At 44.8% G+C, this 22,802-nt stretch overlaps 1 protein-coding gene across 2 annotated transcripts in view; it reads right to left on the bottom strand.

The window, feature by feature from the left end:
• Positions 1-18,884, bottom strand: part of LOC112982180 (atrial natriuretic peptide receptor 3) — a 49,132-nt gene extending 30,248 nt beyond the window's left edge. The window contains exons 1-3 of one of the 2 annotated variants that reach the window (XM_064500014.1): positions 18,094-18,884; positions 12,497-12,619; positions 7,662-7,828 (exon numbers count right to left, since the gene is read on the bottom strand). In XM_064500014.1, the coding sequence (XP_064356084.1) occupies positions 7,662-7,828; positions 12,497-12,619; positions 18,094-18,805 (1,002 nt within the window). In that variant the 5' untranslated portion in view covers positions 18,806-18,884. The remainder of the gene's footprint in view (positions 1-7,661; positions 7,829-12,496; positions 12,620-18,093) is intronic. The other variant, XM_026098374.2, reaches the window with a different exon arrangement.
• Between the last annotated feature and the right edge of the window lie 3,918 nt (positions 18,885-22,802).

Here is a 22,802-nt window from a genome sequence, read left to right as displayed (position 1 = left end):
GGAAAATTGGGAGTTTCCTCAAGTGGATTCCTATGGCTCCTTCTGTACATAAGGACACCACTGCCTTTATTCACACAGTCCATCCTCATATATTAACCCCTCCACATTAGAGAACTTGAAAAATATCCACTGGAAAGGAAGAAGAAAAAAAGCTGGCAGAGCTGTATGCTGATCTTATTTCACATCCCAGACTGACCAGATCCAAGTTCTGCTGCCTGCCTTTTCTCTGCAAAGTCATACACCTGGGTAACTTCACTCACCCACACACAGGGCCTGATGTGTCCTCATATCTGATCTGCAACTCTGCAGAGTGGGTCTTTGTCAGTGATATATTCGGGTTGTTTAACCTTCTGGCACTCAGCAATAAGAAATGAATGTGTCAATATGGCAGAAGATCAGACTTGGGGTATTACTGATTTCCACCTGTATTATTCTTTCAGGAACCCTATCACTTGAATGTCAAAGTCAGACTTTCTCCTGCTGTTATTCAGGATAGCCTTCTCCAAAGTTATAGCTAAAACAAGTACAGGAAACCTTTCCTGAACAATCTCCATGTGGGATCAAGCCAAATCGTCTCTGTGGAGGCAACATGTCTTCTCCCCGTGAATTCTCAAACCAATGTATATGCAGTTCTGGCCTGGAAATATTACCCGCCCTTCATCCATGTCCTTAAAGGAAACAAGATGAGAATCCTTTCTTCCAATGCCTGTCACCCTCCTAATCAAATTCTGATTAAATTGTTCAGTTCCAGCAAATTTCAAATACTGAAATCTTAACTCAGTATATTTTACTGCAGCTTTAGGCTACCAACAGAGGTAATCCTCTGCAGTGATTGAAATGCTGAGTAGCCAATCTACCTTCCAAGCAAGAACAAGACTTCCAGCTGCTGGTGCAGGACTCTGCTTGTGCCCTGCTGCTTGCTACCAACAGCCTCCTGACACAGGCCAGTCTCACCCAAGCCTCCTACTTTATGCCCTGCTTAGTTTAGAATCTTTTTCAGTTAAGAAAGAAACTGCCAACTGAGTGCTATTTCTACAAGTTACAGGGAACATGGCTTGTAGAGAAAGGTACTAGCTGCTGGAAAGTCAGTTTGCAAATGTCTTCCATCTTTTAAGTGTAATTTTGTGCAGAATGAGGTACATAGCCTTTTCTTGCCTTCATTCAAACACCACAGAGCCAAACCTAAGGATCATTTAAAATCCACAGCAAAATTCCTGTGAATTTAAATAAAAACAAGACCTCGACTGGACACATTACTTTTATGCTCGTTAGCTTAGCAATGCAAATAGCATTGAGAGACATTACAAACAGATTATGAACTTCACTGGAAGACACATTTTTCACACTTTTTTAGTGGAAAATAAGGTGTATTTCTAGCAAGAACTTCAAAGGGAGAGTACCTTGCCCATAAATATCTGTGTCGGTTTTAGTTAAAGTGGAATGTGAATATCTGTGAAACCAAAGTAAAAACACGGAGCTATGGAAAATATACAACATATATACGAAGATCAGTTCTAAACTTTTACATTCCCATGGAGTTCAGATGTTACTATTTTCAGATATACCTACAGTTTTATATTATCTCGTTCATGGTTTAAGAAACCTTCAAAAATATGCTTAGGGTAGAAAAACTAAACAGAAACACACTGAAAGAGAGAAGAATAATTTCTTTCTTTTCCTGTCTTTTATGACATCTGTTAACTGCAAATAACATACTATTACTCCATATTTTTTGCCTAAGACCCCAATGTGGAAGACACTAGTCTTTCATATCACTGAGAAAGCATTAACTTTAGCAAATGTCTGCTATATTCACCAAATTCAGCAATCCAGAGTTCAACTTTGCTCTTACAGAAATTAAATAAACTCTCATTAATTCCAGAGGGTGAGGAGCTGGGCTCAAAAATCCTAAATATGTTTTAATAATAGAATTCATCTTATTAATAAGCTGGCATGTGAACCCATTTTTTCCTGCTGCTGAAAGCAGCTTGTGGTTTGCTTTTATTCTTTCGAACACAATTAGCAAAGCACTCCAGCAGCTGAATAGATCTATTCATTTGAACAAATTATTCCCTGGCAAAGTTTAAAAAAAAAAAAAACTCCAAGAAAACTCTCTCATTCTGGTGTAGTTAGAAGAGACACAAAAGCCTGACTGTCATTAATCTTGCCAGGCTGTGCCTGAAAAAGACAAGTGGGACATACGCTGCTGAATATGTTACATTTTTACCATCTCTCTCAGTGACATTACTGAATTGCTCGCTTCTCCCAACCCTTATCTTAGCTGGTGTACAATCCTAATTAAAAGGCTGACGTAAGGAATACACATAGGGAAGAGTCTGGCACGGATGTTATGGATGAGATGATAAAGTTTATGAGTACAGCTACCTCCCACGTAGCTTTTGTAGTTAACTGTTGGAGCACGAACAGTTGCTCTTATGCTGGCCATTTCTCATTTAGGAGGGCTGAAAATATTAAAAGTAACAGACTTGCCCTTTTTAATAGGTAATAGCATCTCACTATCTAATTAATCTGTGCAGCTGTGACTCTGCACACATTCTTTCACTGAGATAACTTCACAGGCAAATTGGACTCCAGTTCCCTTTTCCTCCTGTTCATTTTCAGTGTTGTGAAAAAGGCTGTGAATAGGATAAAACCGATGCATCTACTTTAGCAAACAATGCTGACATGTAGTTAACACAGCAGAGATATTTGTTTAATTAGTTAGATTTTCAGTTTTTAAATGAGAAGAAAAAAACAAGCCATGGGTGGTCTGTAACCTCAGAAGAGCAAATATCCTGGGCTATAAAATCATCTCCGCTCAGAATACCGGGTCAGACATAAAAAAAGCATTTATTGAATTCTAGACCTGAGTCAGGAACAGAAGGTGCATTAAGAACTTTCAAACTGCAGCCTACCACCAATTCATCTAGTGTTCGGCATTATTTAATAAAAATGCGTTATGCATATACTTTAACTGAAATGCTATTTATTCATAAACATTTTTAACTAGAGCATCTGTTGGGATCTATTCACACACCAGTTCAGAGAGTTTCAGATCCTTCCTTCAAGCAAATGCATGCAATTCCCATTGCTGTCTGCCTGACCTCTGCTATAGATCTGTGAGCAGAGTTTGTCCTGTATGTTGCTATTAGACTGAGGATCTCAATTGCTTTGTAAATTCCAGGACCTGTTGCTGTTAATATCTTAGTACTGTATTAACATTACAGAGGAAAGAAAAATGCTGTAATTTCTGTAACAACATTAAAGTGATTTTACTGTCCCGATGCCTGAACACCCAATCTAAAGGGATTTCTGGAAAGAATTCCACATTGGGCTATTTTATCAGAGGTCAGCCTCCAGGAAGGTACAAAAAAATGGCCAGACCTTCTACAGAACAACAATGTTTATTGAAAAAGTAATCGGGTCATTATTAAATACTGAAGTGAGAGCTGAGCAGATCTGATGCTTCAGCCCAGTTCTTTGGCTTATATTAACATGACAGTAACCACTTTCAGACTTGGAAAGTGATAAGAAAGCAAACTAATAGTGTTTACTAACAGCACTGCTGACTGTCAAGCAACTGTTGCAATGGGATGTTGCAGGCAGGGAACATCATCCTTTTTAGCCCTATCTTGTGCAGATACTGCCTACCCAAATACTTCTGAGAAGGCATCTTAGAACTCCTCTGAACCCCTTTACACTCTTATTCTCGCTGGTGGTTATTTAAAAGGTGTTTAAGGACATTTATTCTTTCAGAGCAGAGATTCCTTGAGAAATCAGAGAAATTGCCTCTCCAACACCTTCCTATCCACTCACAAGGGGCAGGTTCTTCTGCCTTCCCCATCACCATAATATGACATCCCTATCGAAACAAAAGCTATTTCTGACCTGGGAAAGAAGTATCCAGAATATGTTCTCCAAATTTCACTTCTTTGTGTAATTTCACAGCTGGAAACAAAGATGGCCAACACTGTTTGACCCGTTATTTCTCCAAGGGCCATACATGCTCTTCAGTCCAGCAATTTGACAGCTGCTCTTTTAGGACTTTGCCCTTTGTCTTTCTTATCTTTTCTTCTGTCATCTGGTTATTTTCCATCTTTATGATGTTTTTTTTTGGTAGATAATAATGCCTTTAGGATTAATGTTGGCAAGAGGGCAGGACAAAATGGCAGCACTAACTGCTTTTCTTTCAGTTAGGGTCACTGTGAGATAATTTAGGCCATACATCCAGGGCCTCATTTTCCCGTAACACTGGAAAAATCCACACAGAGTAGCAGAAACACTGAACACTTCAAATCCAAATTTCTCTGACTCTGTCCTCCAGGGACATGGCTTGCAGAAAAGGATAAGGATTGTTTCAACACCCGCAGACAGGATTTGAGATAGACTGTACCAAAGACTGTCTTCCCCCATAGGTTTTGTTTTTAGGAGCAGAATCCAGCAGAGAAAAATCAGTCTCTTTCACTTCCCAGCCCACTCAGCTGAACGGCCTCTGCCTAGCAAGCTTCTCCCGGAGAAAACAGCCATGGTCAGCATGCCATGAGGCTAACATTGCCACTTTCTTTCCATGCTGCCAAAAGAAGTACTGTTAATGAGATGCCCACTATGCATACAGCTTTCACAGAGGAAGGGACTGGACCTCAGTTTGGCTTTTTATTTCTCCTCGCTAGATTAAGCCTCAAGACTTCCCCAAAATGTTTCTCCTCTGAATGTGGCAGCAAGACAATCAGTTAAGGGAATTTGCTCCATCTCTTTCTCATTGTCCAAAGTGAGGAAATGCAACATTCATCATAAACGGTGAAAAGCAGGCCAAATTACACAAAACAAAACAAAAAAATCACACTTTGTTAATGAAGTAACATAGTTATTTTGCTATACTCAACCCAAGAATATGCTTTCTAAAAAAGGTTTTTACTCCCATTGTGTTAGGAGGCTATAAGAAAGCAGGTATGGGAGGGTCTGCTGAGACCTATACGCATTAAGCATCAGTGCAATACCAGGAAATTCTGTATTTGAAACCAAATCTCTTTTCCCAACAGCTGAGATCCATAGTTCCCAAATGGGGAGCCCCAGATCCCTGAGGGCTCCACCATGAGTTATTCAAGATCTCATGAGCCAAGAACTGCCTTTTCAAATGGCTGGAAACTACAGCAGGCATAGATATATCACAAGTTCTCTCTCTGCCCCAAGGCAATGAGAAGAGACCAAGAAGGGTGCAGAAAGCTAGATGGGAAAGTAAGAGTGGTGACAGGCACAGAAGTCAGTGGCAATGCCAGCAGGAATCCAGCGCCACTGCCTGGCCCTGAAATGTCAGCCTTTTTTAGAGGGAGGCAGTGCTTGGAGCAAGGTAAAAAGCTCTGGAGCAAGAAAAGGTGCCCAGCCAGGTAGAAGGGAAGATGGAGGAAGCAGCCTGCAGAGCCAGGCAGGAAAAGGATGAGGCATTTGCAGCCAGGGAAGAAGGGAAGGCGGCGGGGAGCCAGGCGCCCATGAAGCCACACTGGGACAGTCAGGAGCGCTGCCAGCACAGAAGTCTGATTGCACAAGCAACCATGCTCTGAAAAGAGAATAGAGGACTTCTGGCAGCAGGTGCACAGACTTGCAAGGAATGTCCCCAGCAAACACGTTAGCTAGCAAAACCTTCCCCTGCCAGCACCAGGGGATTTGATCTCTCGCAGATCCAATTCTGCTTGAACATAACAGGGCTCATATTTACCCAGTGACACTGCTGTATCTCAGCATGCACCAATGCTGAATTGGCACATGGTCTGAGGTGGGTCTGCATCCTACAGAAGACCAAAGCATCCCTCCCCCCTGCTTCAAACTGCCCTAACACAGCCCGTCGCCCATGAGCTGGGTGCACAGGATCCTGAGCACTTGGCCAGTTTAACAGTGCTCCTCATTCAGGAAAGTTTCGCACTGCCTGAACCAGAAATGCTACAAAACCCTACAGCTGGAAGTCTTTGGGGGTGACTGGATCTTAAATATTCAAAATTACTTTTTTCAACAATCACAGTCAAGAGCAGGTGGCAGGTTTTCAAGGTAACATCTGCAAAGAGGCACACAAAGGGAAAGGGGAAAAACAGCACAAATCACAGTCCCTTGCCTTGTTCAAAACCCATTTAGCAGGTTCTTCAGAGAGCAGCACCTTGAACTTGTCAGTTGGAGTGTCTCTACTTGCCTGAGGCAAAGAATGCCAACAAAAGATTGCTTCTGCCTGCTTAGACTCTGGAAGCTTTACAGTAAAAATGCAAGCCACTGATGTGATTCAACATTACATTTTAAATAAAATATATCAAAGTTCTAACTAGCACAGGTTTTCTGAAGACAGCTGAGGTTATGTGATAAACTGCAGGAGGGGTCACTTATTAGCACAGCCTTCAAGTTCATGGGCTTTTGCTTTGAATCAAAGACAATGCCTCCACCTGGGGGGACACAATGCTTAAAGCTAAGAGCTGAGGTAGGTGCCTGAGTGGCAGCTGGCAAATCAGGGGTTCAGGTTGCTTTTTTGAGTTTAGGACCTAAATTCCCCTCAAATCTCACTTCAGGTGAGAAAGCAGGTGCTCTGGCTGCCTCAGTTCTTGTCCTTTCACCCAAGAGCCAGCTTTCAAAGCACATCTACCCTTGCTGCAGCATCTTAATTTCACAGAATACATTTCACAGCAATATTTGAATTAGCTTGAAAAAATAATGTAATATACTACCTTATTTTATGAAGCCAAAATATCTTCTGTCTTCACTAGTTCATTGTTTCCTCTATTGGTAGGCATGTATGATAGTAAAAGCAGTTTTGTGCCACACTTAACTGCAACAAATTCAAGTTTTTCCCCCTGACTGTCCTTTTTATTATGGAATTGTTTGTATTTCAGCTCTCGTTTCCTACAGCTAAGTAGTGACCAAACCCCTTTCAGAGCTCTTTTCTTTAAGTGCATTTGGAAAGTTTACTCTCCATTCTGGGGAGGGCCGACTATCAGGGAAGTACTTGTATCAGCATGCAGAAATCCCAATAGGTATGTGCTATAAATTCTTGCTTTCACAGAAAACTTTTCTATGAATATGCCTGAAGAACTAGCTTTGCTGTAGCTCAAAACCAATTTTCAGAGGCATCTTCCTCCTACATTTAGATAGATAAAAAGATAAAGACGTACACTTTCCCACATCCACCTCTGGAAGACACTGGAACTCCCCTAGGTTTAAAAGGGCTTGCAAGGACTATAGTGATATAATTGGACAGTTTAAAATAAACAACAATAACAAGTTAAATATGCTTACTAGGGAAACAAGACCATATTTCTCACTACGTTTAAGAAAAACTTCATCATCAGATGCAATACACAGCCTGTGTATTTTCTGAGATGTCTTTTTACTGAAGAAGAGTATTGGGAGAAGACAAAAAAGGTTGTCCTGAACACAGGACAACTGGTCATAGATGACTGTGCATACGTCTATTCTAGCTGGTATTTGCTTTACCCACAGAAAAACCAAACCAAAAAAAGCACTACATATTGCCAAACAAAGCAAAAGGAGATTACATGGGCAATGGTAAGTTTTCGTAAATGAAACCAGGTGTTTCTGACCTGAGAAGGGCTGAGAGCTGTTTTTGCTTTAATTAGCAGAGTGTTTTTAAAGATGCTAAAACCTAAAGCCTGTAAACAAGTACTTACGTAATCATCCTCATGCAGCCCTTGCTTCTGAACAGAACTTTTCACCTCCAAGGAAAACTTCTCAAACTCAGGTTTCACTGTCCTTAGCAGGGTGACGGTCTGGAGGTATGAGTACGCCTTCTTGGCTTCAAGGTCATGTTTGTCTCCTCTTTTCCAAGAGCCATTTCCTAGGGGGAAAACAAACATATTTCCAACATCAAATCAGGCACCATTAAAGGACCATCTTCCCTTTTCCATCAGAAAGTCCCCTCTCTTTTGCCTAGGGGAGACAGAAAAGTATGAGGAGAACTGAACCCACTTGAGGAAGGGCAGGAAGGAACAGCTGACGTGACAGCTGTCAAGTAAATGTGCAAACAGAAAGACAACTTTACTCCCATGCTGTGCTTGCTTATTTTTAAAGGCTGGATTCAAGTCTAAGCATGAGAAGATATCTCTCAGCAAAAAACACGCCAGATCTCAGACACAGAGATATTTAACTTAGAACAAGTGAGGGAGGGTCTGACCACAAAGCTTTTTCTCCATATCGCCCCCATCAGTGACCCTCTTCTCAGTCTTCAGCAGTCAGAAAGGCTTCAGAAAATACAATAGCATGATCATCATCCTGCGTGAGAGGCAGATGGTACAGCTACTTCTCCCATAGCAGTCAAGTAGAAAGCCACATGTGCAGTGGCTGCCAGATGAGGCCTGCTCCCAATGGAAAAGAAACACTTACAAATAAGTGAGATTCTGCCTATGCTGTATTTACATGTGTTCTGCGTCACAGCAGGGAAGTGATTCAACTCAAAACACCAATAGAGTAATCAGATTTTGAAAAAGCAGAACAGCTGACTGGTTGTTAATTGATAGAAGAAGCCCTTCTGCCTAACAAGGCCTGACCCTAACAGGTCCTGAGACCCTGATCCAATGCTTCATGAGATCAGTGGAAAGATACGCATCGACCTGGATCAGGTTTTGTGCTATTCTATTTAAATGATAAGTAGAGGAGCCTAGAGTAGGAGTAGAAAAGTAGTAGCCCTAAACAGTGTGCTTTTAAATACTTACAAACAATTAAAAGCTAGACAGTTGTTTTATTTTTGGAACAACAACAACAAAAATTCATGGCTAAGTGTGCAAAAGTGAAGACTGTGGAATATGCTCAATTCTGAAGGGTGACCTGCAGGACTAAGAGATGAGGGAGGATGTGGCTACCCTTCTTGGTTAAAGGACCTTAATCATATCGCTGTCTGGACCAAAAAAAGTGAATGGTTTAGGGGAGGAGATGCTAATGGAAACAGAGCCCAGGCACCAAACCTTCAGTGCTCCTTGCACTGGACTCCAGGCTGCACCTGGGTGTCTGTGAGAGCAAGACTTCATGGACAGACCCCCAAGCCCTCCCAAAGCAGAATACAGAGCCTTTGTTTCACCCCCTCTGGTACCCAGACAGTGCTGATAGGACTTTTTTTTTTTTTTTGGATACCAAAGACAATTAGGGAATTGCTTCCCTTCCTCAGAGAGCACAGCAGAAATACAGAAGGAACTGTGCTCTTCAAGGGAGAAACACTTTCCTCATGCTGCTTTTGCCTCTATGGCAGCTCCTGTCACTCTCAACACAAGGAGTAAGGCAGAGTCCCAGTTAAGCCCTGAAAAAGATTCCTGTTAAATGGAAACTCCCTTTAGCTCTCTTTCCCCTCACCAAGAAAACCTTATTTACCATAGGTCAGCACTGGCAAGGATTGCAATCTTTACAAAATGCATACATGACCTTAGTCATTCTTTTTTTTTTTTTTTTTTTTTTTTTGCCAGCTATTTTTGGAGCTCTTTTGCTCTCTTATGATGAAATTCTACATACTTCTGCCTTGATCTAGGGATTTCTTTCCCAATTCAAAGATAAACTGGTCAAGAAATACTTATGCTGGGACTCCACTCATCAGACCTGACACTGGACAACATCCCGCAGCCTAACACGCTAACATGACTGCAGTCAGCAGTAGCACTCTTCTTTTCAATACGTGCACTCTGTCCTTGTTCCTGCTTTCCAAAAGACAGACATGCACGTCCAGCAACAGTTTCCTAGCTCAAGAGACAGAGCTAACACCTGAAGAGCTCAGTCTGTGCATGGAAACAGAAGGAAGGCCCCCGAGCTAGCAGTGTAACTAGGGGTGGCTTCCTTTCGAGAGGACACAAGCCTTGCCAGAGCGCTGAAGCTCAGAACATGAATGAATTTCTGTCCTGTACACTGTACGTACTTATTTTTTTAAACAAACTGACAGTGGGAACAGGGTAGCTAAACTTGCATAACAAAGTTCCTAAAATAATTTACATATTTAAATTCATCCATGGATAATCTTACAGGATGTAGTCCTGCTCCAGTACTTAACTGCAGTTGTTGCGGCCTTGACATTTAGTAAGTCTGCTCTTCTGAAAAATTAAAAGCATTCAGAACAGAGGGCAATAACAAAACACAGTCATATGGACTTGGCTTGGGGGAATGTTAATTTGTCAATCGCATCCAGTCTTAGATTTTGTACCTTTTGTAATTTCAAAATCTCAAGGCACTGGGAAGAGGAAGGGTTTTTTTTTGGGGGGGGGGGGGGGAAAGGATTTCTCTGTGTTTCTCTATATGCTTGCTTTTTGCATGTGATGACCATCTGCAAAGAAGTCAGCTTCTGAGAGAAAGTCATTTTGCTCCTCACAGAAAACACATTAAAAAAGAAACAGAAAAACTGTTTCTAAAGAATTTTAAGTGTTAGAAAATGCCACAATTTAACATCAGAGGGTAGACAGTTTTAACTATTTACTTGGAAAAACTACAAGTAGATTGGACTTCCCATGACCCAAGGAGGACAATGCTGAGATCCCCACACAACCACACGCCAAACGGGTACCACCGCCCAGCACAGCACCGTGTGGAGGTCCCCCACCAGGGCAGCACAGCACTGCCCAGTAAATGGCTGAACAAGTGCCGTCCACCAGTGGCTGCGTCACTGCAGACACTCATCCCAGTGCAACACTGCCTCCTGCAACCACCACTGCCTCCTAGCAAATACCGTCCTGAAATGTGAATGGATTGCAAAATGCAGTGTCCCACCTCCTGCAGCCCCTGCACTCATTGAGCATCTCCGTGCTCAAAGACAACTTTGGGTAACATCTGTCCCAGCCAGCTTCGGCACTTCCCTGGTAGAGCTCCAGAGCTGAGCTAGTCATTTCAGGCTCTGCTCACAGCCAAGGCAAGGAAGCAGTGAGCTTCAGGGAATGATTCATCTGAGCCATTTCAGACATCTAAGGTTGAGGTGAATCACTGTACAGGAGTGCCTGTTTCTCTCCTGTGACTCTAAAGGGAGCCCAGCTCAGAGGCAGACTTGTATCTGAGGTCAGATGAATCACATCTGACATTTTCATTCCATGAGATGAAATGCGGCAGTAGCTCAGCTGTAATGAGACACCCCAGAAACTGAAGCAGTTATTTGATCAGTGGCACAGGTAAAAATCAAGTCTGCCAAACTCCCATACATACTCTACAGAAGGGCTGAAACTTCAGGGTGTTGTGACTGATGACATGGATAAAACCTTCAGCTTTTACCCTGGTCCTGATTAGGGTTGCAATACCAAACGGTTTCACTTTATGTCACAAGGGATGAAATCACTGCAAATTTAAATCAGCAAACACAAAACCTTGATTTGAACTATTGGTTTTGATCTTGTTCTGTAATTTTACCTTTTAGTTATTTCAGTAATTTCCTTATTAGCTAGTGGAACTTGGCACTTCTTTAGCTAACCTGGAAGAGATATATAGCTGTATCTGTACTTCTGTATGTATCTGTACCTCTGAATTTAAACGGATGTTTATCATAGAGCTTGTCAACAAAGCGGGCTATTTATTGTAAAACAATCTCAGAGGTCCTAGATGGATAATCAAAAGTTTATTTAAAAGATTTTCACTTAAGAATAACTTATCTGTTAAACAAAACACGTCATCCTTTTGTGAATTCAATTATTTCTGTTCAAGTTTTTTAAGGCTTAAAAGAAGAAAACAAGTTTTCTTTCTTTTTCAACTCCCACTTGGTCTTCAATTTTAAATGAATTTGTTATTGTACTGGATTAGTTAAGGCAGCCTGCAGGGGGGAAGTTATTTTCCCTGCACCTGCAAAAGAGACTGCTCTTTCAAAAGCCATTTTGGCACTTCAGTAAAATCCAGTTCTCAGGCAGGCACTTCCCTCAGCTTCAGCAGTCTGACATTGTTTAAAGCTGTCAGCAAACACGTTGTTCAAGTACTAACTTTAAATTAACTGAGACAGCTGTTAACAGCTGACAGCAGGTTTAGTCTCTGCCACATACTGCCATAATATCAAATGTGGGTAGAGTTCAAAAATCAAATGAATTTAATTTACATTTTTAAAGTCCCGTTTTAACTTCACAAATCTGATCATTTTTCCTTAGAAAATGAGGGGTGAAGTCAGCCACTTTTATCCACCCAGCCTACTCTAAGATATTTGGACTGCCCATGTACCATCCAGAATCTCTCTTTCAATGCTGAATATTTTTGCAGAAACAGTTGGCGATCAAAAGCTAAAAGAAATGAGATGGGTGAATCCCCAGCATAGACCAGAACTAACTAGCCCATACCGTAGTCATACTACATCTTGTGATCCACCCAGTGGTAACTATAGCTAAACAAAAACTAACGTCTATTTTCTTTCCTGCAATATCATAACCCAAGTGGAAGGTAATTACAATAACAGGGAGAGATGGTAGTGTATTCTGAGATTCAGTAGCGCATATTTTGAGGCTAACAGATCTAAAAATATTACCAGATTTACAGAAGACCTTGCAACATACTCCAGAAGGAAAAACATTACCATATGATGAGCTGTTGAAGAGCTCAATATTGAAGAAAGCATAGTCCCCATTGGTCATTCCTTGTCGATGAGCAGCTAACATGATGTTCCTGATTGTGTCACCGCTGGCACACATGATTACAACTGGTGGAGAAAAATGGAAAACACAGATAAGAAGCAGTTCAAGAACTTTTGAGAACAGTCTTAAGCGTGTACTCTGCCAGAGACAGTGACCCAAACCGTCCTCCTAATGTTGCAACAAACAACTCAGCTAGCAAATAAAACTGATTTCCTGAAGAGTCCATGGAAGACAGGTACCAAACAGAGCGACTTCATATTCCCTCATCTCCTCCAAAAAGGAGTTTTTTAAAAAAGAAAAAAAGACATAATATCTTACTCCTGCAACATGCAATGAATTTCTGGCTTTGAATTTGTTCAGCTGCATATATTCATGAAGTTAACTGCAACAATAAGCCACTGGTGGCTTCATAGTGAAGATAAGACAATCTGAAGATGAGGAATGAAGATGATAAAATGATACTACCATTGTAATTCCCAGTCCATTGAGCAGTTTGGTGTTGATTCATCTCACCTACACCTTAGCTGCCTGAAGTGTAGACATCTAGTGTAAAATTTCTTGTCCGGAGTCCCCCACAGTCAATGGAAAGCAATCTCTCTGCAATTTATTTACTCCATCCTAAGGCAATTGTATAAGGTCAATGATATGAATCTCTCCAGCAGATGACTTTCTCTCCAACAATACGATGAGCTTAGGCAACTACCTTTGACTGGACGCTTGTCCGGTAGCTACAAATGGGGGGGGGGGGGGGAGGGGAGAAGAGTGCCACCTTTCATGCAAGACAACAAAACATGGTTAGAAGATTAAATGCCACAGGGCTTTGTTTGTCATGGACCAAACACTAAACAGGGGCTTTGGTCTTGCAATGGGATCTACAAGCCTGCAGATGTGCTCTGTGCAGGAGTGTGATCCACACGATGACAACTCAAAGCTTAGGTGACAAAGCCTCCAGATACCCTCCCAGCAGCTTCCACGTCACTGCAGATCTCTAGCACAGCAGCCCAGCTCACTTTCTGCCTGGCAGGAGAGAGGAGACCATGCAGTCACAGCCCTACATATTGTTATGAGGTGCTCAAACAGCCACCAGTGATTCTCAGGGGTGCAAAGAGCTTCAGACAACCCAACTAGAAAAGCCTGCCTGGCACCTGAGCCATGAGTCTCAAGCATGCCAGCCAAATTCACCATGTCCTATCCCGAAAGATGCTACAGCGGGGACTCGGGAAGTCGGGATGGTCTGCTCTCTGCCACGCAAAGGCTGAGGGCTCTGCACAGCCCAGCATCCCACTGCTGCCCTACCACATCCACTCCAGCAAGCTGGTCTGTGCAAGACCCCTCCACAAGGCAGCAGACCTCTAATGTGTTCTTCCACATTAATCTAAGGATGCACTTTGAGACGTCACTTCCCCAGTGTGCTGGGCATGACAAGCTACCTCGTGTTACCTCTTCCCTCTGCAAGGAGAAAGGAGAGTCTCAAGCTAGACCTTCAGCAGTGGGTAGATACCTCCCACACTGAACACCCTACATCATAAACTTTTATGTGCATTCACAGGACTATGCGTATGAAGCTACTAACATCAGAGAGCGCAGTGAAGTATTGTATCGATGCATGTGACTATATCCTACAGCCTCGTCATAAGAGAGCTCGTCAGAACAGCAATTCAAAACCAACTGCGCACACATTTCCAGGAACGCTGTCATGCATGGCAGGACTTAAAAACTACAATAATGTACGCAAATATTTTCACCCAAACAATAAAACTCAATCAAAACCACATTCAGCTTCTCTGGTTAGAAGTGTTTGTTATTATAAAAAAAGAAAAAGAAAAAAGAAAAGGCCAAACAGGCCAAATCTTCTCACACAATGAATCTTCTCCCATTACTCTTCTGGTTTTATGCCATCATAGGCTTAAAGTTCCAGATGCAGCCCTGGTGTAAATCACATTCTGCTAAATCCACACACTTCAGGAGAGTTATACCATGCATACCTCTGTCCAACTGATTATTGCAGAGTAATAATAATAATTTCCAGAGCAACACAGCAAGACATATTTCATGACTGTTGTGAGGTATCAACACGAAGGAAGAAAAAAATAATTCTTACAATAAAATTTGGATCAAAATTTTTCCAAACTCACATCAGGAATGGATTTGTCTCCCTGTTCCTAGTTTCAGTATAGGTGAGAGATTTCCTTTTGAAATGTTTCCTTGCTGTCCTCCCAATTCTCCTTTGACTTTGCCTTTATAATTCATACCTATCATAAAATTATAATCTGTAGATGGAAATCAAAGCAATTCCCATAACACCAGTAAAAGATCTTGAGCAAAAAGGAATAAAGAAAAGTGGAGGAAAAAAATCTGCTTTAAAATACACCAAGTCATATTTTGTAAACCTCTAAAGGAATGTAAGGAAATTGATATTAGCTATTTGGATGTGGTTTTTAACCTAGCAGGAGAGCAAAGATTATATATTTCAAGATTTTGAGGCAAATTAGCTCTGGGCAGATCTCTTGCAATGTTCCAAAAATGTAGGTTATGTTTACTTAATCTGCATCTGTACATTACTACTGTAAACACACAAATGTACACATGCACACACACACAAAATGTTTTCCCTCTGGTATAGTATACACAAAGTAATTCTAATACTAATATTTTGAATTTATTGACAAAGATCGACTGGTTCTGCAAATATTTAGTGTTTAATTCCAGTAAGAAAAGAGTCTTAAAGGAGTAAGCGTCCCTTTGGCTACACACCTGCCTCCTTACACAAAGTGTAAGTGTGTTTAAGTGCAGTATGGGGTTCATGACCATCATGGCTAGCCTGAGCCTTCAAAAGTGAGCTTCAGCTACTAATGACATCCATTAAAGACAGGCGGTGAACTTTTATCACCATATTTTTCATCACAATTTTGTTGAGCCTCCAAGGCTCAAGGCTCTTGAAAAGGCTCCAGGGTCCAGACAGGTATCTGCTAGCAAACACTTTGTGCGGCCAGGTGCGGCCCTAGCTCCCAATCCTGGGCTCCAGCCCCAATAGCTCAGTGCAAAGCCCCGTCTGGTGGGGATTTAACCTCCTGGGCCAGCCTGGGCCACTCGCAGACCTGGCAGCTCCAGCCAGGGTTGATGGCAGGCCACACTGAGCACGTAACACCTTAAGACTCTTCCAGTCAGACACCCTAGAAGATGGCTAGCAAAGCTGCAAGATTCGTATTTGATGGTGCAACTTCTTTTTCAGCCGTAAGATAGTTTCTAGCATGCACCCCATATCCGTTTTAAAGCCTGCTCCTACTCCTTGCTGCTAAAGGAAAAGCCACCGTCCAGGTGGGATCACCACCAGCAGGGATATGAGGTGACATCTTCCCTGTGCATTTGTACAGGCAAGGGAGAGGGTGTAGAGTCAAGAGCGTGGGACGATCTTGTCATAGGTGTGATACAGTAGCCCCTAAAAGCTGGTTAAAAGAAGTAGAGAGGAAGTGATTTGGACAGTACCACCCAAATACCTTGCCCACCAGCCACGCTACCCCATCAGGCGACCTCCAAGGAGTCCCAAGGAGAAATGAAGACCTCAGCTGGTAAGCTAAGGTGCATGGTGAATCCTTTCATGATAAACGACTTAAAATATATTTTGATGGTCTTAGCATTGTGGGCAGCAGAAACACGACTTAGGACAAAAGGGACATACAAGGCAAGCCATGCGGTCAGCCCGTAAAGTCAGAAATGCACAAACGGAGGCGGAAGGGTCGCACCTACTGCATTGAGCAGTAGCCGCATGAAGCAAAGGACAAATGGAAACAGGTGAGACAGAGGGAGAGGATCCCACACGCACAAAGAAGTAACACAGAGGGCTGCTTTAACCCAGTTATTAGCAAGTTAAAGAATGAAACTGAAACGCAAGACCAAGCTCAACAAGGTCCCAGCTCAACAAAGCATTTAAGTTTAGTAAAAAGCAAGCCTCTCTGCCCTGGCTCTTGGCACCGGGATAGAGAGCAGAGCTTGCCTTTAGCCATTGCTCACGATCCAACAGCACAGCCAGAGCTCCCTTTGCCTAAGGGTTAACACTTATCTTTTCTTGACGTAATCTTATTTTTATGCTCTTAGCATGAGGAAAGGCAAATATGCACATAACTTAGGTTGATTTGAAAAAGAAAAATCTTTCCATACTTAGCAGTTTCCTCTAGCACTTACAAGTTTCTTTGTCTTCATTCACTACATTGTCCCAAACAGTACTTACAGGAAAGCTCCATTTCAAGCACCTGCTTAGGTATTTTCACAAAAAGAAGATTAAAGGTCCATTTGTTATTAGACAAATATGGTCTTGTGCATATTAAGGAATTTCACACCAACATTAACTACATCACTAGTGCAAAGCTGGACTGTTAAAGCACTCCAGCCTACAGCACGGTGACATAGGTTGTGTCAGCCACATAGAGCAGGATTTATATCTGCTCAATTTTTATACTATTGTAAGATGCTACAACTGAGGATGTAAAAATAGCATAAAATATTTTCAGCGTTTGTGTCTCTACTGAAACACAGCTAAGAACTTTCTCTAACTTGATTCCTAAGAGTCCGCTGACAAAATACACCTTTTCTTTCTTTGCAACAACTTAAAGAAATCTATGGCTGGTAAAGCCTCTAACGGAACATACCTTTTTGATGACCCCCCCCAATATCTGTGCATCAGTTGGCAAGATCGCATTTCAAATTTGTAATTAAATGTATTTTAAACGTTCCAAAGTACTTCAAGCCTTTTACTACTTTATGCATCCAGCCCAGGGGTGATTTTCCAACATGTTTTACAAGCCATTTATCTCCACAGTGTTTTGCTAACAGTTGGTGGCAATATTACTGCACGCACTTGAGGGTTTAGAGTTCGCACATTCCCCGATATGACCGCTTCACAAAACGCATTTGTTATTTATGAAGCACTCGACGGGGCTCCTAATGGCAGGAGTGGGGAAAGAGATCGCCACGGCAAGACACAGCAGGGTGAGAGGAAAACATCTCCGCTCAGCCTTTGAACTTACACGGAGTCACTTAAAAAAATCTCGCAGAACGAGCAACAGATTTGCTGCTCCGCATCTGCGGGTGGACGCATGCGATTTCAGCCTTGTGGTATCACAAGAAATCAGCTTTCCCCTGGCGAGCTGTGATGGCGATGAAACCATCCTAATAAAAACCACCAAGGGCAACTCCCTCCCCATCCGCAAGGGCAAGATTTTGGGGGCCGAGCTCATGTGTGGCTGGTCTTGCGCTGGCGGCCACCTTCTCCAACAGGTGGAGAAGTGACATCCCTCCCTGCCCGGTGTCCCAGCATCGATCCAGACCGGTGGTGGGAACTCTTTTTGGGCACAAGGCCGAGCTCGGCATGCCCTGGCACTGCCCCAGGAGACCCGCGGGTGGGAGCAGACCAGAGCGCAGCCGGCCTCTCGCCAACGCGAAGCGGGTGGGAGCAGACCAGAGCGCAGCCGGCCTCTCGCCAACGCGAAGCGGGATCGGGGGCGAGGCCCCCCCCATGCCCACGCCGCCCCCGCGGACTCACCCCGCTCGCCGGCCTGCAGGGTGCGGACCACGTCGTCGAGGTCGAGGTGGCGGCTGCCCTCGTCGAAGCTGTGCACGGCCATGTGGAAGGCCTCCTCCTGGAAGACCACGTGGACGCCCTCCATGGCGAAGTAGCAGCTGCGCTCGGGGTTGCTGTCGCTGTAGAGCAGCGTGGCGCGGCTCCACTGGTGGTGCCGGAAGAGGGCCAGCAGCATCTCGCCCATCTTGGCGTAGGCGGGCGCCACGCGGGTGAGGTGCGAGTACTCGCCGCCCTTGGCGCCGAAGCCGGCCGCCAGGGCGCCCGCCGACAGCATGGGCACGTCCCAGTGCGCCGCCAGCCGCGCCACCGGCGCCGCCGCGTACTCGCAGACGGGGCCCAGCAGCAGGTCGGGGCGGCGGCGCTGCAGGGCCACCATGTCGACCAGGCTGAAGAGCGCGCGGTTGCCGCACGCCGAGTCCTCGTAGGTGAGCTGGAAGGCGTAGCCCGGCGGCAGCCCCGAGCCGCTCTCGCGCAGGCTGCGCACCGCGTACTCGATGGCCGGCCGCACCCGCGCCAGCGAGAAGAGGTAGGCGTCGTCCTGCGGCAGCAGCACCAGCACCCGGATCAGCTTCTCCTCCGCCGCCTCCTCCGCCGCCGCCGGCTCCGCGCCCGCGGGGCCGCCGCCCAGCGCCGCCAGCACGCACCAGAGCCCGCCGAGCAGCCAGGGCGGCATCGCGGCCCCCCACGGCCGCGAGCCCCCACGGCCACGCGGTGCGGTGCGGTGCGGTGCGGTGCGGCGGGGGCCGAGCGCCGCGGGTGCCCCCTCCCTCCCTCCCCTCTCGAGTCGCCCCTTCGTGCTTTTATTGCTCAGGTGCTTCGCAAAAAAAATTAAAAAATTTTAAAAATTTTAAATATTTTTAGAATTAAATTAACAACCTGCCCCCGCCGGCTGGCGCTACGGCCGGAGCATCGCCCCCGCCGCCCCCCCGGGGTGCCCCGTGCCGCTCCGCGGCGGCCGCCCGCCCGTTTAAATAGTGTGGGAGCGCGGGCGCACACGGCGCGGCGAGGCCGGGCTTGCGCGCAGGGCGGAGCCGCCCCGGCCGCCCCGGCCCGGCCCCCGCGCACCCCCGCGCCGGGCGGAACCCGGGGGTAGCGCTGATGTATGTCTTCATACGCGCGTTGTACCTACGTGGGGTTTATCCCCGCTCGGCTGCTGCCTTGCTGAGCCGCGGGACCGCGCCGGCGGTAAAGGGACCCGCTGCCTTTTACTGCGATTTTTTTACCTTCATCGCGGGCGAAGGGGGCGACCGCAGCCGCCCCGCGGCCGCGCAGCCCTCGGGGGCGCCCCCGCTGCCCGCAGCCCCCCGCGGCCGCCGCTCCCGCCCCTTCCCCTGCTCGCCGTGCCGCCAGGAGCAAAGGCTTCCCGGGGAAAGGGGGAGACAAGTGCTGCTCTGGGATGCTTTCCGGGGGGGGGGGGGGGGGGGGAGAAAAAAAAAAAAAGGAAAATAACTTTTTAAATTACCCTGACAACGCTGCCTGGCAGCAGCGTGTTAACTGCATCCCCGATCCGCTCTCTTCACCAGTTGTAAAACTCCTACGCTTAGATTTTGGTTTTATCCATTGAAAACGGACGCTCGTTTTTTGGAATAAGGAGCAGTGCCAGCATGAAACACGTGAAACGCTTTGTGAAAGAGCCTCTGGATGTCCGATGGCTCTGACGGTGCGATCCTGAGGGGCATCCCTCAGTGGATGCCTCTGCGTCCCGTAACGGCGGCATCCTCGCACCGGGCAGGGCGGCTCGCTGCACGTTCTGCGATTACTCGGTGCCCCAGGTTTGAGTTAGGGAGGTGAGTGAGCTGCTCCTCGCCTTACAGAGGGGGTTTGTTTCCTTCAGTGCCGAGGTCGCTGTCAGGGCAGCTGTGCGTAAACTTAATTTGTTGCTGCCTTCGCCGAGCAGCCTCGGAGAGGGGAACCTGGGCTCCCGGGGCGACCTGTCTGCTCACCTTTGCCATCGCTTGATTGAAAGGAAAAGCAAGCTGGAAGCTGCAATTACAGCTGCAAAGTGGAATGAAAACACCGGATAATACTGTGTGCAAAAATAAGCATCAAAAAAGTCTTTTTTTGGGGCGGGGGGATCATTTATCTGATACAGCTCAGTAAAATAATAAAGCTCAGAAATTCAGAGATGGGTAGCTTCTCTAAGAAATGTGCCTTCAAAGTACTTTTATTTGCTTACTGAATTGAACTTCAGAGTGTTCTTGGAGATCACATAAACATCCACCCTGGTGCAGCTCGTTTTGTGTGTTCCTGTACTGTAAGTTATGTCAGGCATTTTTTGCTGTAAATGACTGCGTATAACATAGTCGAGATTAAGCAGAATGTTACCATATACAACGCGTCAGCCATCTTCACCACAGAGCTTGCAAAAACATTTTCTTAAGACACGTTTTGAAATGCTGACCTTTGCAGTCACTGCTTTATGGTGACCCTACAGATGTTTACAACACTGAAATCTGGAAACATCTCTTTTGATTCCCTCCTTCCCCCACCAGAGGATCTTCTTCATTTTACGTGTGAGCTCCATGCTGTCCTCGCTGTCTCGCTGGCGTGTAAGCTGTGTAAGCACCGAGGCAGAGATAGCAAGCGCAGGAACCGCGAGGCTGCCGTCCTTCACGCTGGATGCTCCTTGCGAGGTGAAGCATTGCGGGACCGAATGGGAGTGGGAGCAGCAGGGCCAGCACACGGGGAAAGGGCATTGAGCCAGCATCATTTAGCAGTAGAAGTGTAAAGAGTGATTTTGATGCTTTTAGAAAAGGATCTGGCCCACAGTATGTGGCCCTCACCTGCATGAGCAGTTGCATTCAGCCTCCCGGGAGTAACCCTGCCTCTGCAGGCCCCGAGGCATCATGAACTTCTCAGTTGTTCTCCTTCACCTTAAAGAGATTTTATAAAGAATAACTCCAGCCTGTGATTCATTCGTTCTTCTGAGCCAAAAAATTATGTATGAAAATGGACTTGTTAATCCCAATTCAAAATATCTCTTAATCCACCTCATCATTAGTTCAGTTGCAGGATTTTCCATAGCTATAAATCCAACATTTCTCCACAGACCTTTTTTTTTTTTTTTTCCAGCTACATAAATGCTTTTTAATAGGAGCAAATCCTGCAGTCCTGAATCAGTAGCAGGCAGACTGCCTGTGGACTGCAGCGAGAGCAAAGATCCCAGACTGGCCCTTTAGGGCTAAGGTCATTTCAGACATCGGCTGTTTCCCCCTCCGAAATAACACATGCACAAAGCCAGAATCACTTGACTCGCTCCAACGAGCATGAACAGTCTGAACTGCCTGCTGTAGATTAAGAAAATTCTTCACAGACAGGTTTGCTGAAAACATAGTCCCCCCTAGAGGTGGAAAAGGTGAAATATTTTAATATCATCTGGACTGCAAATATATCCTGCCATTCAGACTTTCAAAATCTTTCCTTGTTTTTCTAGAAATGTATTCTGTTTTCATTTCAAGAAATCTCTATTTTTCTGGAGCACACATAATGGAGTTCTTACTGCTACGTGACACATCTTGCTGTCTCTTTTTGCATTTTGTGGTCTTATCTTTCTCATGTTCCACTAAAATGCTGCACAGCTTTTAGGTGAAAATACCGCAGCATGAAAACTCAAGATGGGCAGATCTGATCCTCAAAAAAGTGAATGGGAAGGGGTCATATAAAATCTATTTATTCGTTCTGTTTTTTAATTGACACCACCTTCTGTGTAGATATGTTTCTAAGAACTAGAAAATGACAGATTAAAAATGCACACAGAAAACATGAGCGTGCAGTAGTAATACTATGCAGATTCTAGAAAGTTTGCAGAACATATTTTGCTTGCTATCTTCACAGCTGGAGACTGCCCAACTCATCTAGTTGATGTTCTCCCAGATTGTGCTTGTGTTTCTGAGGAGTATTTCAAGAGCACACACTCTTCTACGGCATAAAAATTAGGAGGTTAAACCCAAACATTGGTACTTGCTGTGTTTCCTCACACCTACAGGGTAATATTGAATGTGAGGCAATACGGTGAAAGACAATAAATCAAGAAATCTTTGCAGAGATTTGACATTCAAGGCAAAATGCTGGAGAGCTGCCATGGCTTAGGGAAAAACCCTGCTCTCAGAGTTGTCTTAGGAGGCTCTGCTCTGTGCTTAGGAGAATTATTACAGAGACAAGATTGTGTATTTTTTATATGCATGTTAGGGACGTATCCGAATTTATCAAAATTTGATTATTGGCAACTAGTATGAGTTACAGCAGCTTCAGGATGGTCCTAAATAATCCCTTGTGACTGACCTTGGGTATAAATCCTAGTCCACAAGTGTGTCTTGTGACAGGCTCAGTTCTGTGCCCTGTGCAGCTGCAGCACAGGAACCAGATCTGTGTCTTCGTTTCCGTCCGAAGACTTTGGAGACTCCCTGATGCGTTGCCCCTCGCTGCACGCGGGAACAGCTCTAACGACCTTAAACTAGAGATGTGTCCTTAGCACTTCCATGAAACACTTTTCAGTGGCCTCATTTCTTCTCCCCTTCCTTTTCACATCGAACCATCTGACATTATGGCAGGGATGAATCAGCCCTGACATATTTCATATAAAAGAATTGTGAAGATATGCAATAGCTTGCGGTTGCTGAAGTTACGAGAGTAACTTTATTTTACACTAGTAGACATCAAGACATATCTGA

This window comes from Dromaius novaehollandiae, chromosome W (assembly GCF_036370855.1).
Source record: "Dromaius novaehollandiae isolate bDroNov1 chromosome W, bDroNov1.hap1, whole genome shotgun sequence".
Lineage (NCBI taxonomy): Eukaryota > Metazoa > Chordata > Aves > Casuariiformes > Dromaiidae > Dromaius > Dromaius novaehollandiae.
The sequence above is the reverse complement of the archived record's forward strand: the minus strand, read 5'-3'. Positions and strand labels throughout refer to the sequence as shown.